Consider the following 17,028-nt stretch of genomic DNA (forward strand, 5'->3'; position numbering starts at 1 on the left):
TCATTCAACTGGGTCCATGGTCTGTACTTGCAACACAGTAAATTCACCATGTTGTTGATCTGAGGGTCAGTTTAAAGCAACCAAGAGACCAAGTCAAGTTCCCATATGTTTAAAAGGCCCAGCGCCCAGGAATGAACCAGGGTGGTGTGCACTGTAGCCCAGCAGACAAATAATGTGGCTGCAGCTCAGCGTCTATAGTATGAAGCATGCAGATATGGTGAAGAGGCCTAGTTGTTGTTTGTGTCCAAACATTAGAATGAGCAAGACGTGATCTAGCATCTCAGAAACAACTTCCCTCCTGGGATTTCCATACACTTACAGTCTCTAGAGTTTATATATTGCGAGTAAGCTTGTTAATGAGAGGTCAGAGGAGAATGGGCACCATTTGCATGAACACTCAAATGTTTACAACAGTGGTATGCAAAAGGGCACCTCTGAATGCACAATGTGTCAAACATTACAGTGGATGGGTTACTGAAAAAGACCATGCTGGGCTCAGCTAAGAACTGGAAGATGAGACTAGAGTGGTAAATAGCACAAATACATGAATCCACCCTGTCGTATGTCAATGGTATAGGCTGCTGGTGGTGTAATGGTGTGGGGAATGTTTTCTTCACACGCATTATCATATTATGGCTCTTAACACCACTTGAGCATTAGTTGAATGCCACAGCATAGTTGAGCATTGTTGCTGTCTGTGTGCTTCCCTTATCAGTCTACCCTTATTGTCCAGTATGCTAGAAATGGAAAGATAAGATGAACATACAGGTGACAACAATAAAAGACGATGGTTCGATTTTAGGTTTAGACTGCAGTTTCAAAGCAGTTCAAGAATTATAGGGGTCTGATATTAGTCAAGACAAGCTATTTTCCACAAAATGGCACATACTGCGCTGTGTATTCAGGCAAGGTCACGGCCTACAGCAAGGCGAAATGAATTACAAGTTCACTTGTGTCGGATGTTTCATGTCTGACTCTATATTCCCACTTTGGGTTGTGCAGACAACGGGACTGTGCAAAACCCAACAGCGGCAGTGTGCTTTACCAGATAGCCAATGTGATACCTGACCGATGTTAACTCCAGCTATTGATGAAAGCCAGAAGTGCTGGACACCAGTGGGAAAACATACAGGATATGCGGTGAGCACCACTGTGTCTTACGCAGATCCTTCCTGATCAATGGCCCCTTGACAAAGATCTTTTCAGTAAAGCCAGGCTACGCACACAAGCGGAATCACGGCCGGCGGCTCTGAGCGGCTCTCACCCCGCCGACCACCGCAGTCAGTGGGCAGTTTGCGTGGGTCGGAAACGCAGAGGGGACTTGCATAACTCCCTCTCCGTCGGATTACCTTGAGCCGGGCCCGGACAAAAGTCAGCGCGTGTCAGAGCGCAGGGAGAGTGGGTGGCAACAATACCGCCACTCCCGAACCGGACAGGGCGGTGCGCAGACCGCATGAGCGAGCGCGCCGCGCGCTTCTGATGGCGGTCGAGGAGCGGTGCCGGCATTCATCCATTCAGTCCGCAGCGCATTCTCCCTGGGCCAAGGACAGACATCACTCCCTCCCACGCGCTACCTTTTTATCTGACAATTCAAAGAGCCTTTTCATGAAGTGTGAACGTTTTTTTTTTTTTTTTTTCTCATAGTGTGACTGGGGCCTCATTCAAGTCCTGAGATTTGAAGACGTGCAAACTGTACAGAAGATGTGATGCGGCATCATTTTGTGTTCAGATGGGGGATTCTGTTGGGGGAGGGGGGGAGGGCGTAATGAGCAATCTGCTCAAATCCACTTTTTTATTTGGCTAGTCTTATTGTCAAAATTTTTACATTTCTCTGTTAAACAGATGCATGTATCCTCTGGGAATGTTCAAATGCTCACAGTGTTGCATTTTACAGGTTCTATAACTCATCACTAGAGCTGAACACAGAGAATGACACTTGACGCAAACAGCAGCTGTGCCTCGACCAGGAATCAAATATTACATCCCTCAGGTCCAAAGCTGCGGTCTGAACTGCTGCTTCTCACAGCTGCCTAATTGCAGCCATACGAATCGCAGGCATACGCTGTGCATTAAACGAACGGTAACCACAGCAGTAATAACGGAAACCCTGAATGCCTGCTGCTGCCAGACACTCCTGCACCCGTGTCAGCAGCATTCTTTAAGCAGAGGGGTAAACTGATATGAGAAGACCTCTGAGGAGGGCCCTAAGACATTGAACAGGGTGTCAACTAATTAAGATCCCATAACCGCAAGGGACACGCTGCTACAGATGTACTTAAGCCAGGTTGGTGTATTTATCCTGATTTCAACCACTGTGGCAAGGAATATTATATTTCTGGTTTTATCAGGATACAAAGCTGCTAGCTACTGTACTGGCCGTAACACTGAAGATATAAGAGTAGAGTACATTACATTAGAATAATTGCAGGTGGGCTTCCACTGTTGATGTGCTAAAACCATCGGAGTAGATTAGCAGCAGAAGGTACGTTTTACGCATTTTACATTTTACATTACATTTTTGTAATTTAGCAGACACTTTCAATCCAAAGTGATTTGCAAGCGCATAGGTTCTTCAACAAGTGAAAAACATCAAATGCATAAATAGCTAAACATACATCAACAGCTGTTCTAACCAAATAGTCATCTTAAGTGCATTTTTTGTTTTGTTTTTTATAATAAGCATGCGCAAGAGGGATATCGGAGGGGGGGGGGTAAATCAGGAGGGAGGTATACTCTGAAAAGGTGAGGGATTCTGCTGTCCTGACAGAGGTAGGCAAGTCATTCGACCACTGAGGAACCAGAACGGAAAACAGGCATGGACATGCAGCTTGACCACCTGGTAGTCATAATAAGGGGACCACAAGGCGGCCAGAGCTGGCAGACTAAAGTGGTCTTGTAGGGGTGTGGGGAGCAATTAAAGTTTGGATGTAGAGTGGGGCAGTCCCCTTAGCAGCCTGGAATGCCAACACTAGTGCCTTGAAGCAGATGCGTGCGGCAATAGGCAGCCATTGAAGGGCAATGAGGAGTGGGGTGACATGAGCCGACCTGAGCTGACTGGTGGTAAGGAGGGCTGCAGCATTCTGGACCAACTGGAGGGGCTTGATGGCACAAGCTGGGAGACCAGCTAGGAGGGAGTTGCAATAATCCTGACAGGACTGGACTAGGAGCTGGATGGCTTTCTCTGTCAGGAGATGACTGATACAGCGTATATAATCTGGCAGCGGAGGATATATGTGGAGCGAGGGTGAGATGGTTATCAAGGGTCACCCCAAGATACTTGGCTGTTTGGGAGGAGGATATTACAAAGTCCTCGATGATCAGTGAAAGGTCAATTGTCGGAGAGGATTTAGCAGTGATGTAGAGAAGCTCAGTCTAGCCAAAGTTAAGCTTCAGGTGGTGGGAAGGAATTCATCCATGCAGAGATATCAGCCAAGCAGGCAGAGATCTGTGTGGTGACCTGCATATTGGGAGGGAAGGAGAGAAAGAGTTGAGTGTCATTGGCATAAGAGTGGTAAGAAAAGCCATGGGAAGAGCTAACAGAACCAAGAGACATGGTGTATAGAGAAGAGGAGAGGACCAAGAACTGAGCCCTGTGGGGGCTCGTAGGGGGTGTGAGTCAGTGACTGAGCCCCTCCAAGTCACCTGGTGGGAATGACCAGAGAGGTAGGAAGATAACCATGTGAATGCAGATCCTGTGACACCCATCCCAGTCAGCGTTGAGAGCAGATACTCATGGTTGACTGTATTGAAGGCAGATGAGGACAGAGGAGATGGATTTGGCTCTAGCAGAGTGGAGTGCCTTGGGGACCGCGAGTAGGGCGGTCTCAGTGGAGTGGCCACTCTTGAAGCCAGACTGGTTGGGATCGTGAAGATTGTTCTGGAGGAGATAAGTTGACAGTTGGGAGCAGACTGCAGGTTCCAGAGTTTTAGATAGGAAGGGAAGAAGAGAGACAGGCCGGTAGTTGTTCAGAGCAGAGGGGTGAGGAGTGACTCTGGCCCTCTTAAGGGAAGAGGGCATAGTTCCAGAAGAAAGGGAAGTTTTGATTGGATTTTAAGAATCAAAAGACATGTATCACGTGTATCAAGATGTGCAGCCCCATAATTACCAGCATCTGTTCCCAAAAATATTCTTGCAAATTATAGAGAGTGATAAGCAGGTCAACTTTTCTCATTGCTGGTTGCTGATCTGTCAGTAGCCTCACAATTTAGGATGGAGCTACGGGTATTCCATCCTCCCGAGGATGCCGAGAAGCTCTTTTCAGCATTCCATCTGTGGATTGTCAAAAGATTTATTTTGGCTTATTGGCAACAGCCCACAGCACCATATTCTAGTCAAGAGCAGTGTGCTCACAACTCAGATCCAAACAAAGGAAAAAGATGGTCACAGCTATCGTAGCCATTGATACTAAAAGATGCTTATCCAAACAAGGAGAACACAAACTGGTGTCAGCATGTCTGCTCTAAACCAGTTGCAGCTTCCGTAGCTGTTGCTACTAAAAACCGGTGATCTAAACAAAAGAAACTATGAACTGGGGTCAGCATTGCCTCATTCAGCTAAGCTGTCGAGGGTGGCAGATGTGAAAGACATGGCGATCTCTGATCTCTGAAACCATCAGGCCTTCTCTCCTTGCATCCCATGTAGGCTCGCCTGAACCGTCTACACAAAACACATGGGGGTCAGAGTAGTAATAATGTGTTACTTAGCTGATGCTTTTATCCAAAGTGAATCCCCCCTAGAGCAATGCTGGGTTAAGAGCCTTGCTCAGGGCCCAAACAGAAATGCAGATCTTATTGTGGGTACACCAGGGCTTGAACAACAAACCCTCCAGGTCCCAGTCATATACCTTAGTCAATAGGCTACAGGCTGCCCCTGAGTAGACGGGTGCGTGTATTGTGCCAATGTGCTCCGTTAGAGATGATTCCATCCTGTCAGGACCTGGTACACACCGATGCTTCCCCATTGATGGCACGGCAACTGCATGCCTCGGGCCTTTGTCATCTCTTGAACCATGTACTTGGCTGGCCTTACCTGTGAGAATGGAGACTCCAACCAGAGGTGGTGGAACAGATCTGGGGCAGATTCAGCAAGGCTAATGCAGATTGTTGCCTCAGAGAGGAGGACACATTGCCCCATGTAGCTTTCCTTAAGGGAGGCATCCAGCCCACTTGGTCAGAATTCTCTAACCCATGGATGGCCAGTCAGGTGCCTGTATGCATTTCCTCCAATTCCCTCACTTCTTCTGACCCTAGACAGGGTCCAATAAAGCAACCACAGACTTCAACTTTCGGCTCCCAGCTGGCCAGGAAGACCAGACTCATCAATGGGGAGTCGTGGCACCTTCCAAGGAGAGAACATCAGCTAGCACAACAGTGGCTCAGCACAACATGAGCAGAATGCAAGCAGGCCAAGGCCATGCTTGACAACAGCTGCTGATTTTCAGAGAAGGTCGGTGCCTGTATCTGGGCAAGGTGGTCCTTCAAGGCAGCGCTCAGGCATTCTTACCCACCTGCTCATCCAGGTGGCCAAGTAAGGGCCCCGCACCATCAGGTCATAGAACGTGTGCCGACCGCTCTTCGGGAGTCACGTAGCTACACTCTCAGTCCTCCAAGGCATTGCCCCCACCAGGCTGCAAAAGCCGTGGAGGTGAGTCCTGATGCTATGCATCCAGCTGCCGGATGGTTCTCCCAGCATGACTTAAGTTACTGGGCATCCCAAATCACAGTCCCCTGGGTGGGTGCTGCACTGTACCAAGGATACCATCTTCAGTGCCAACCTCCAAGATGGATCGCAATGTCTGTCATCAACAATTCCATAAAGTCCCTGACCCTCACCCATGGGGTTACATCCCTCCTGGATAAGTGATGTTCTACACTTGTGTATGCTGGTCTGGATAAAAGTGTTCACTGACTGTTGAGGACTTTGTAGTTTCCTCCTCCCGTACGGCAAAGAATCTTGGGGTGACTCTTGATAACTGCCTCACCCTGGCTTCACAAGTATCCTCCACTGCCAGAACCTGCAGGTTCTTTCTGTACAATATACGCCGTATCCGTCATCTCCTGACGGAGAAAGCCACCCAGCTCCTAGTCCAGGCGCTCGTAATTTCCCGCCTGGATTACTGCAACTCCCTCCTAGCTGGTCTCCCAGCATGTGCCATCAAGCCCCTCCAGCTGGTCCAGAATGCTGCAGCCCGCCTGATCGCCAGTCAGCCCAGGTCGGCTCATGTCACCCCGCTTCTCATTGGCCTCCACTGGCTTCCAATTGTGCACCCCTATTGTGGCATTTCAGGCTGCTAAGGGGACTGCCCCACCTTACATACAATCCTTGATCACTCCCTACTCCCCAGCTAGACCACTCCGGTCTGCCAGCTCTGGTCGCCTTATGGTTCCCTCTCTACGTGCACCTGGCGGTCGAGCTGCACGTTCATGCCTGTTTTCCATTCTGGTTCCTCAGTGGTGGAATGACTTGCCTACCACTGTCAGGACAGCGGAATCCCTCCCCCTATTTCGACTAAAAACACACCTTCTCAAACTCTACCTTAGTCCTCCCTCCTGATTTCCCCCCTTTCTGATATCCATATCCTCCTTGTCTAACCCCCCCAAAAAAATAAATAAATAAATAAATAATAATAATAATAATTTGCACTTATGATGACTATATGTTTAGAACAGCATTTCATGTGTATTTTCCTAGTTATGGATGTGATGCTTTGACTTGTGGAAGAACCTATGCACTTGTAAGTCGCTTTGGATTAAATGCTGAATAGTTTAATGTCTTTAGAAAAAAAATGTAATATTGGAATAAGGGAACCAGAGGAAACTCAAAACAAATGTTTAGTATTATTGCTTTAGTATTATGGATTTAATTATTAGACTTTGGCCTAGTCTTCACTTGAACCCAATAGAGATGCTGTGGCAGGACCTGAGATAAGGCTCCAATACATCCAGAACAGCGCTGCTAGGATCCTGATGAGAGTGCGTAAGTACGACCACATCACCCCGATCCTCCACTCACTTCACTGGCTCCCCATCACCTCCCGGACTGAATACAAAATATCCCTTCTGACCCATCAGTGCATCTATGGAAATGCCCCCCCCCTATCTCAAAGAACTCCTCACCCCAGAACCCTCCACTCGAAACCTTCGCTCTGCCAACACCAACCGCCTCCGTCCCCACAAGACCAAGCTCTGCACCATGGGCGACCGAGCCTTCTGCTCGGCTGCTCCCCGCCTGTGGAATGCCCTCCCTGACTACCTGAGAGCACCACAGACCACTGATGCTTTTAAAAGAGGGCTAAAAACCTACCTATTTACCAAAACTTTTTCTTAGTTTTTACATTTTATACATGCCATTGGGTGTTTTATTCCCTGTTTTTACCCTGTAGCACTTTGAGATTTGGTCTCCAAATGTAAAGTGCACTACAAATAAAATGCATTATTATTATTATTATTATTAGATGAGCAATTCATGCTAGAAAACCTACCAATTTGTCTGAATTAAAGCAGTTCTGTAAAGAAGAGTGGGCTAAAATTCTTCCACTGTGAGGTGAAATCCGATATGTATGTGAGTACTGGAATAGGTTTTTAGGTATTAGAGGAATAAGAATGTGGTTTGTAGGAGATTTAGAAAGAATTAATTAATTCAAATATTCAACAAATGTTGTCTTACAGACTGCTCTTACAGAATGTCAGTTGCAATGCAACACAATGTTGACTGACATTCACAGTGTGGCCGTGGCTACAGCTCGAAACACTGCTGTATAAAACCTCCTCTCTGCCTCTGTCTTTTTGTTTTATTCCATTTAAATTTTCCATTGTTGGTTTGGCCAGTTTAATGTACAAAATAACAAGTTAATGAAAATAACTTTTCAAATTAAAATCATTTCTATATTGGAGTAAAACAGGATAGTCTGTCCTATTATACAAGAAATACATGTGACACAAATCTTGTGTAAATTAGTTGCAGCATTACCTGTTCAAGGAATTTTAGTCGTTGCCAAAATACCGAACTTCAAAAGTCATCGAACAAAATTCATATTCTTATCTCCTTAAAAAAATAAAAAATATAAATGCAGCAAACATTTAATGCATTCCTTAATGACTTGAGCTTTTCTTCAAAGGATTATTGTTTTCGATTTAATTAGAAAACAATCAAAGGCACCTACCTAGTGTGTTGATTAAATCTCAGAGCACCTGCAATTTTGAAGCTTATTATATGCAGCATAACTATGTATATCAGGTAAATTGATGCAGGTACAAGAGAAATTGATCATTTTGAATGCTCCAGATGGTAAGCAACTTATTTAGCCTGTCCTCAACAAACTGAGGGCACAAAAGGGTTACATTGAGAAGCACAACATATGGTTTCATTTTTTTTTTTTTCTTGATTCTGTACAAAGCTTTGGTTTAATCACCCCACCCCTTTACGACTACTTCTGTTACTAATGAGGTGATGTGCACTCAGTGGCCGTTTTATTAGGAACATGTAAACTATTACCAGGTAGGACCCCCTTTGCCTCCAGAACAGCCTGAACAACTTAGATTTTGGCCTATGTTGACTTGATAGTATCACACAGTTCCTGTGTACTTTCTGGCCATTCATACTGCAAACCTCTCATTCCACGTCACCCTAAAGGTGCTATTTTGTGATCTGGGGACTGTGCAGGTCACTGTGGTAAACTGATTTCATTGTCATATTCTTGGAACCAGCTTGAGGTGATGTGTTCTGTACTATGTGACTTGGCATAATATTCTTCTGGAAGTATCCATTTGAAAAAAGTAGACTGTGGTCAGAAAGGGATGCAAATGGCCAGCAGTAATGCTTAGGTACAGTATGCTGTGGCATTCAAATGCTGCTCAACTGGTATTAAGGAGCCTACTATGTGCCTAATAAGTGCCAAGAAAACATTCCCCACTCCATAACACCATCACCACCAGACTGCACCATTGACAGAAGGCAGGATGAATCCATGGATTTACGCTGTTTATGCCCAATTCCGACGATAGCATCTGCATCTCAAGAAGAAATGGGAATTTGTCCAACCAGGAAACGTTTTCTTCAGTCTTCAATTGTCAAGGTTTGATGATCATGTGCCCACAGTATACTCATCATCCTGTTCTGAGCGGACAGGAGTGGAACCTGGTGGTCTTCTGTGGCAGTAGCCCATCTGCTCCGAGCTTTGACGTTATGCATTTAGGGATGCCCTTTTGCACACCACTGTTGTTAACAGCTGTTATTTGAGCAAGTGTGGCCTTTCCGTTCGCTTGAATGAATCAGCCCATTATTCTCTGACCTCTCTCATTAACAAGGTGTTTTCACCCACGGAATGTGGATGCGTTTTGTTTATCGCACCGATCTCTGTGAATTATGGAGACTGCAGTGCATGAAAATCCCAGGAGGGCAGCAGTTTCTGAGATGCTGGAACCACCACATCTGGCACCGACAATCATACCATAGTTAAAGTTGCTTAGATCACGCATCTTGCCCATTAAAATTTCTGACCAAACCTCTTCACAAAGTCTGCATGCTTTATACTTTATATTGACTTGCAGCCACATTATTATAGTTAGGAGGAGCAGGATATGTGCATTAACAGGCAGGTGTACATACTGTGATAAAGTGGTCACTGAGGGAATTTCCTATGAAACAGTCAGTCATTCATAAGACAGTTAAGGAACCAAACCAAAAGCAAAACCATTTAATCAACACTTAATTTATAATTTATAAATCGTGGAATTGACAGTTAAAACAAAGTAGTGGAGGCAAATCAGAAGCTGTCATGTAGAACCCCCCCCCCCCCAACAAATGTATGCCTTCTTGTTTTTTAATGATAAAAAATTATAGTTTTATCAATTATAATCATAGTTTTTTTAACATAGTTTCTGTACACTGATGGTATTTTTGACTAGCAGTAAAGTAGTTGGTGCATATAATTACCAGTATACTATTATGTTACTATACAGGATCTCTCATTGATACATATTGGTAAACTAATGAGCATTCTCATCAGACTTCTTTGTTTGAATGCTATTCACTTCCTAACAGCAGCAAACAAATAGGACAGGCCAGCAGACTGCTGCAGAATAAGGGAGCTGAGGCCAAGAAAAACCTTTTTTCTTCTGCAGCATATGCTACGCATGCTTGTGTCCCACTCTGATTGGTGTGAGCGGTTTCATATTCAAGAGAACCAGCATGTACAGTATATCGGCATTCATTGAATGATGTAAACACATATTTGTAACTCACTGTTGTAACAACAGTGTCGTAACACTTGACACCAATATAGGAAACCGCACAAAACTATTTCCCTGCTATAACAGGATGCAACGGTCTTAATTTTCTTTGGTGGGAAAGAACACGTTTGTCCCTTCAGGAGTGCCTCTCGCAGCACGTGCCCAAAGATGAGCCTTGATCCCATGACCCCATGACATGAAAACTGGCCATTCAGCTCTTCTTAGATTGAGGTTTAAGTTAGTTTACCATTAAGGTAGATCTGCCTCTGCAAGAACACAGGCCATCAGCATCAGGGATTGAGGGAGACTTATCTTATTTTAGGTTTTTGAATCTATGCCAATTTACACCTTGTTCCTCTAAACATCAGCAGAGAAAACACACAAAAGACAATACCATTCTGATTTTATCAAGTCATTTATTGCACCAATGTTATTGACAAAAATGTACTGCAATGTTAATACATTATCACAACAATTGGAAAAATAACAAAATAACAAAACAAAAAAAACATTGATAACATTCTGATTTCAAGCTCTCAAATAATTATTTATTCAATTTCAAACTGGATTTAGAAGCAAAAGTAGGAACCTTTAGAAAATGGCTTTTAAGTTGGCTTCAGGCCAAACACTTCCTTCATTGGAGCTTCACTAGGACATTGTACAAGAATTCAGACAAGTGACAGACACTTGTGGACAGATGGACGCAAAAGGGGGGGATACTATCCACTGTATATAACCATAAGGCAACGCACTTAAGCATAACACAGGAAGAGTGCAGTAAAAGGTACTAAATCTATTAACATCAGGACACATTATGTTACATCTTATTCTAGCACCTTCCATCAGGATTACTGGTTTTTGGGTTTGCGGTTGTGGCCAATATATGATAACATAAAAATAACATACTAAAATGTGAGAATCATCTGCATATTCATTGGTTGGTACAGGCAAAAATAACATTTGATCTAAGTAAAAGATAAAATGGGTGCAAATTCAGTAAAAATTCTAATCAGCAGAGCATCAATCAGGCTGGCTCACTAGGACACATTTGGAGCAAAGGGATCAACTTCATTCAAAGTTGTTGCTAGAAATGTACATACAGGGCTTTAAGAAAGTTTTGTGTAATATGAAAATGACTGACAGGTATGTGTAGTTATTACAATAACAGTCACAATTACCAATATATTTTACTTTTTAAAGATCTTTTTTAAAGATCAACCATTATAGTCTAGCTTCTTGCATATATAGACTGTATATAGTATATAGTATATATACATATACATATATGTATATATATAGTTCACATCTTCATGTATAATGTAGATACTGTACAGCACATACAAACATATACATATGATAAAATTTGATTTGTGAGGGACTGTAGATAGTGGTGCATCTAAATGTCTTTGGTACAAACATGTGTACTGTGACACTAATTCAGGTGAGTTCTCTGCAGACATGTTCACACTAAAGTAAATGCAATGCAAGAAGACACCTGGCTTCATCTCAAAACACCGTCTGCTGTGTGACAAAGCAAGGATCATGGACTTATGAACTTAACATCGAAAACTACACAAACAAATGCCTACCCGTCGGGGCGAAAACAATAAAAAAAACTAAATAAAATCAACCCAGTCAACAGCAGCACTTGCTTTTGTCCATTGGCAGTAGTAAGGGCGACATGAAACATATGTGTACATGAACCGGGTTGAGCTAAACCGAGGGATACCGTGAATAAAACAGAATGCTTTCAGGTGAAGTTCTTCAGACTTTAAAGCGGTTTAAAGAAAACAGTCACGGAACGACGGGGGCTACAAGGCTTCGGCTGCAGGATTCACGGCGTCACTCGCCTTTGTGATGAATGTTGCTAAACCGTGACCGGCTTTCCAGCCCAAGACAACGTGCGGTAATGATTTCGAGAGGAGTTGGGCGCGAAGCACAAACAAGGCGAGTAAACACTTCACATGGCGTGTGGCAGATAGAGGAAAGGCAGAGATCTTAAAGGCACAGTACTTTAGAAAAAGATTTTTTTCAGTAACGCTACAATAATGGCGAACACAAGTGATTCTGGAACATTACATTATGAAAAAGCATATAAAACGAATGAAAAAAGACGCAAACATTATGGAGACGTATAAACGTCTTCATTGGGATAAGCATAATGAACTGGTACTGACCGCTTGCACCATGTGTTCCAAACTATTCATTTATCACGTCTCAGCTTGGAGATGCTGCTGAAATGAACGATGCTTAATGTTTCACGCTTTCATTTTCTGTCTGGTGATCAGTCAATGAATTTGGAGAGAGTACATGAGTACAGTTTCAGAAGAGACTATGTGACTTTTTAAACGACACGTTTGCCTTGGTGACACAATAGCCTGCAGAGAAAGGTTTGTATTCAGGTTTTTGTGAAACACGGCAACAAGCTGAATTAGGGAAGAGTCTTAGTATCGTGGTCGGCAGCAATGCTGCTCAGTACAAACATGGCTTTCCTTTTTAGCGGCAAAAGGGCGACAGACACCATTTGAATCGATTAACAGCTTGTCATTTGTTATTTCCAATGCCACTGGATATTGAGAAAAGGACATACATTTTTTTGTCGTGGCACGAACGGAGAATCACAGGAGGTTCCTGTTGCCAAAGATGTTGTCCGGGTCCACAAAGTCCTTGACGGATTTGAGCATGCCCAAACCCACGTTCGAGATAGACTCCTTCATCCACTGCTTCCGTAGCTTCCCCACTGAAAGATGACAGGAGAGAGAGGGGGGGGGGAATGAAACAAAAACAGAAAAAAAACAAAAACAAACTCGAAGTGCCTGAGTGTTCGGCAGGCTGCTGGGAGCCAATCAATCTTACGGGAGTGAGTGAGTAAACAGTGGGTGATAAATGCTCTTATTCAGAACGGAGAAATGTTTTGCATGCCGTGATTTATGGAGCCCAGCAGACTATCAAACTCATTAGGCTCTGTGCGTTCCCAGTGGAGCGTCCGGTCGCCGCGTGCCATGTCCCCCCCCCCCCCCCCCCCGGAGCGAGGAGGGGGGGTTCAGGCAGGAGGAGGGGGACTCACGAACGCAGAGACCGCTGCATTGACAGCGGCCATTCTGGGGCAGGCTGGGCAGGCTGAGCCGGCCAGCGCACGCCTCGTGCGGAGCGTGTTCTTCCCGGGGGGAGACAGTGGTTGTTGCCACGGCCCGTTCCCGCGGCGGGGTGAAAAATGGCGATGGCGGGACACAGCGGCCACCTGGCACCACCCTGGATAGGTGCCACCGTTTCGCCGCGCTCTGATGCCCAACGCTATGCCAGCTGTCCGCCGATGCTCCAGCTTGGGCGCGTCTCTGCCAGACCGTATGTATCCCTGGCTACCGACGCACGCCAACTGCTGCCCTGGGCAACGGCTCTACAGCCGAACCCTGCGCAGCGGAAAGTGCCGGAGAAATCCCCCCTTTTCCCCTTTCCAAGGCCCTTCATTAGAGACAGAATTGCCGGGGTGAGACCTACGTCTCTCCTGACAAGCCTTCTCCCCTCCTCTTTCAGCAGGTTTCCCACAATGCCCTGCACCTTGAAAAGAATGCAAGACGTGGCGTGTTCTTCCTCTGCACAATATTCCCAGGAAAAGCATTGTTATCGCGAGCGACAGTTTGGAAACGATTACTTCAAATGCGTGCAATTTGGAAGCTACAGGCAGCAGAAAAACTTCCTGCGCATTCATTTTGCCTGTGCTTCCCCCAGCACTGCTTGAAATAAGAGACCATTAACACTAATCAGCATCCATGGTACTATTGTAACAATATAATAACCAAGAGGACAAATGTAGCCATGAGTACATTCATCAAACCAAAAAAAAAAGACCCATTCTATTCCTGGATTTTCCTTATGGGCCCCATCTGCTATCCAGAGCAAACAAGTCGATACTAAAAGCCTAAAATAACCGTTAATTAGCGCCGACATGAACAGGAACACGCCAGTCTCGTGAATAAATCTTTAAATGTTTTTTTTTTTTTTTTTCTGGCCAGCTTCTGATCTGAAGTGAATAAGCACCAGCATTGCAAGACCTTAGCAAGCGGAATATTCACATTAGTCATAAGAGGAGAATGCTTTAATGGGGTGGAGTAGGGTTCTGAACGCAGTCTCCTGGGTAAAAGCAATTTGTAGATTCATCCAGTAAAATGCTACACATAGAACGTTTAAAAAAATCTAAATGGTTCTTGTGGTATTTTCCCACATTCTCTCATCCATTCCTGTGAAACACGGCAATAGATGAGCTGTTCTTCCATTTTGGCTCTACACAGAAGACCAGGAGGAAACTGCATCGATCTCCACCACGGCGTGATTTAGGGGAGAGACTCTAAATGCGCTAAAATGGCAACATAATGAAAATATCTTCTTGGGTAACCTGTGTAAATCTGTATAAATACAATAAATTAAAAACTGATTAATCTCTGGAATCGGTTATACAGTTCAGATATCGGATATTATTCTGACAGTCAGAAGCCGGCAAATCTTACACTGTTTAAGTCTCTGTGCTGTCAACTGACAACGGAATAGTATGAGGTTTGATTGGGCAATGGGAACAGTCTTCTGTTTATAACTGTTAACTCTGTTTTAGAACACATACACACACAGACACACACAGACACACACAGACACACACAGACACACACAGACACACACAGACACACACAGACACACACGCGCGGTAGATAGGGCGGGTGAAAGTCCCGAAGGCTTCAGTAATGCGCGCTGGCTGCGTGACGGACAGAGAAGAGGCCGAGGCCTCAGAAAACCCTCCGTCTCGCTGATGCGAGCTGACAGAAGCGGAGCGCCACTTTGCCCTCCTGCCCGCAGCCAGACACGAGCTACGCACCACGGCGATGTGGCTCACTCCTTCCCCACCCTGCCTCCTCTCCGCTCTTGCCAAAGGAAAGGGAAACGTCGGTGCCCAGCTGAGGGAGGGTTCTCAGGCCACGTAGTACTCCATACGGGAGCAACCTTTCACCATGTAATTTAGCCATGTAAACGTGTTGCAAATGTTCTATTGAATTTCAAACAGGACCTGCAAGCTTCATTAATGCCAAAGACTTATATAGCATAAACAAAAATAGCCAACATGCTACAAGCCAGCTTAAACAAAAAGAGGATCAAATAGGTGCTCTACAGCCAGGACAAATAGACTATATGAGACTCCTTACCCAGACAACTTCACAGGAACTAGCCTGAAATAAGAGACGGTTCAGAGAAAAACACTAAATGTTTAATAGAGAGGGGAGACTGACGTTTCCACATCAAACAACATTCAAAACCAGAATTATATGGCATGTTAACTCAACCCGTACGCATTTGCAAAAGGTTAAAAGGAAACAAACCGGAGACTAAGATCTGTGGACGTTACTGCAAATGGCGCTCAATGCCACACAGAAAAAGAGCGCTTGAGGTAGGGCAGCCAGAAATCACAGTTCCAGTCATCTCCCCCCTCACACGCCTGTAGGTCTGGTAGCTCTACACTGGGGACGGGCACGAGTAATGGAATGATTGATCACCCGTCGGATACGTGCTTCTCAATCTTTTTTATTTTCTCATGAAGGCTAGGCATGTGTTGGAACTGGGCTCAATTCATTCATTTATCATGCGGGTTAAAGAAAACAGTCACATAATATTCATATGAAAAAAAAGAATATATGCGTTAAAATATTGGATATCTCTTCTTCTAATGTAAATAGAATAAAGCAAATACATACTGTATTTGGAAACATGTTTTAACTGCAATTGAGCTTTTTGTTGGCAAGCTGTTGTATAAGAGGGATAATGCCTGAGCATTACACTGCATTTTGAAAACATGCATTTCAAAATATGTTACTTAAGAATTCCAGCAAATAACCCATACCCTATACCACTTAGCAACGAACGTTTCTCTCGAATCTTTCTCGGTTACCTGAGTCAAAATGGTCTCACAGCATGTTTGTTATCATGGATAATTGCCTAGTCAGCTACTGAATTATATTCAAAACCAAGGTGAAACTAAGCATAGTCAAGTTATAACTACAATAGATATACTGTGGGCTCTAGAATTATTGGCACCCCTGACTAGCAATGCAAAACAAATACCTTAAATATAGACAATATAATTATTGAGATAAACAAAACAAAAATTTCAAAATGTGAAAAATACAATACTTTATTCATGTTTCAATGGAACCAACTAAAATCAAACATTTGTTTAATAAAAAAATTGATTCCACCATAATCAAGGTTCCATCATTATTGGCACCCCTGGTTTAGTACTTGGTGCATCCACCTCCAGCAAGGATAACAGCATGGAGTCTTTTCCTGCTATGCTTGTAAGTTTCAGGAACACATTTGGAGGAATTTTGGACAATTCCTCAATAGAGATCCTAGCACGATCCTTCAGATTCTAGTATTTGTGCATATCAACTGCCCCCAGTGCAGCACAAAGGTTTTTAATTTTTTTTTTTTAAGATATTTTTTAGGCCTTTTTCAGCTTTATTGGACAGTATATAGTATAGAGAGACAGGAAGAATGGGAGCGAGAGAGAGGGGAAGACATGCGACAAATGTCGGACGGTCGGATTCGAACCGCTGACGTCGCGGCTCGCAATGAGCATGCGGTCAGTGCTCTACAGGCTGCGCCACCGAGACACCCAGCACAAAGGTTTTTAATTAGACTGAGGTCTGGTGCCTGAGACAAACATAGATTTTGTGCTCACGGAACCATTTCTGTGTGGATTTTGCGATATGTTTTGGGCCATTGTCTTGCTGGAAAGTCCACATACAGCCTCACCCT

General features: G+C 44.3%; 1 protein-coding gene across 1 annotated transcript in view; it reads right to left on the bottom strand.

Annotated features, from left to right (window-relative positions):
• Positions 1-10,632: 10,632 nt before the first annotated feature.
• agps (alkylglycerone phosphate synthase) overlaps positions 10,633-17,028 on the bottom strand; it is a 55,748-nt gene continuing 49,352 nt past the window's right edge. The window contains exon 20 of the mRNA XM_061236403.1: positions 10,633-12,970. Coding sequence (XP_061092387.1) covers positions 12,849-12,970 — 122 coding nt within the window. The 3' untranslated portion in view covers positions 10,633-12,848. The remainder of the gene's footprint in view (positions 12,971-17,028) is intronic.

Source organism: Conger conger, chromosome 3, assembly GCF_963514075.1.
Source record: "Conger conger chromosome 3, fConCon1.1, whole genome shotgun sequence".
NCBI lineage: Eukaryota > Metazoa > Chordata > Actinopteri > Anguilliformes > Congridae > Conger > Conger conger.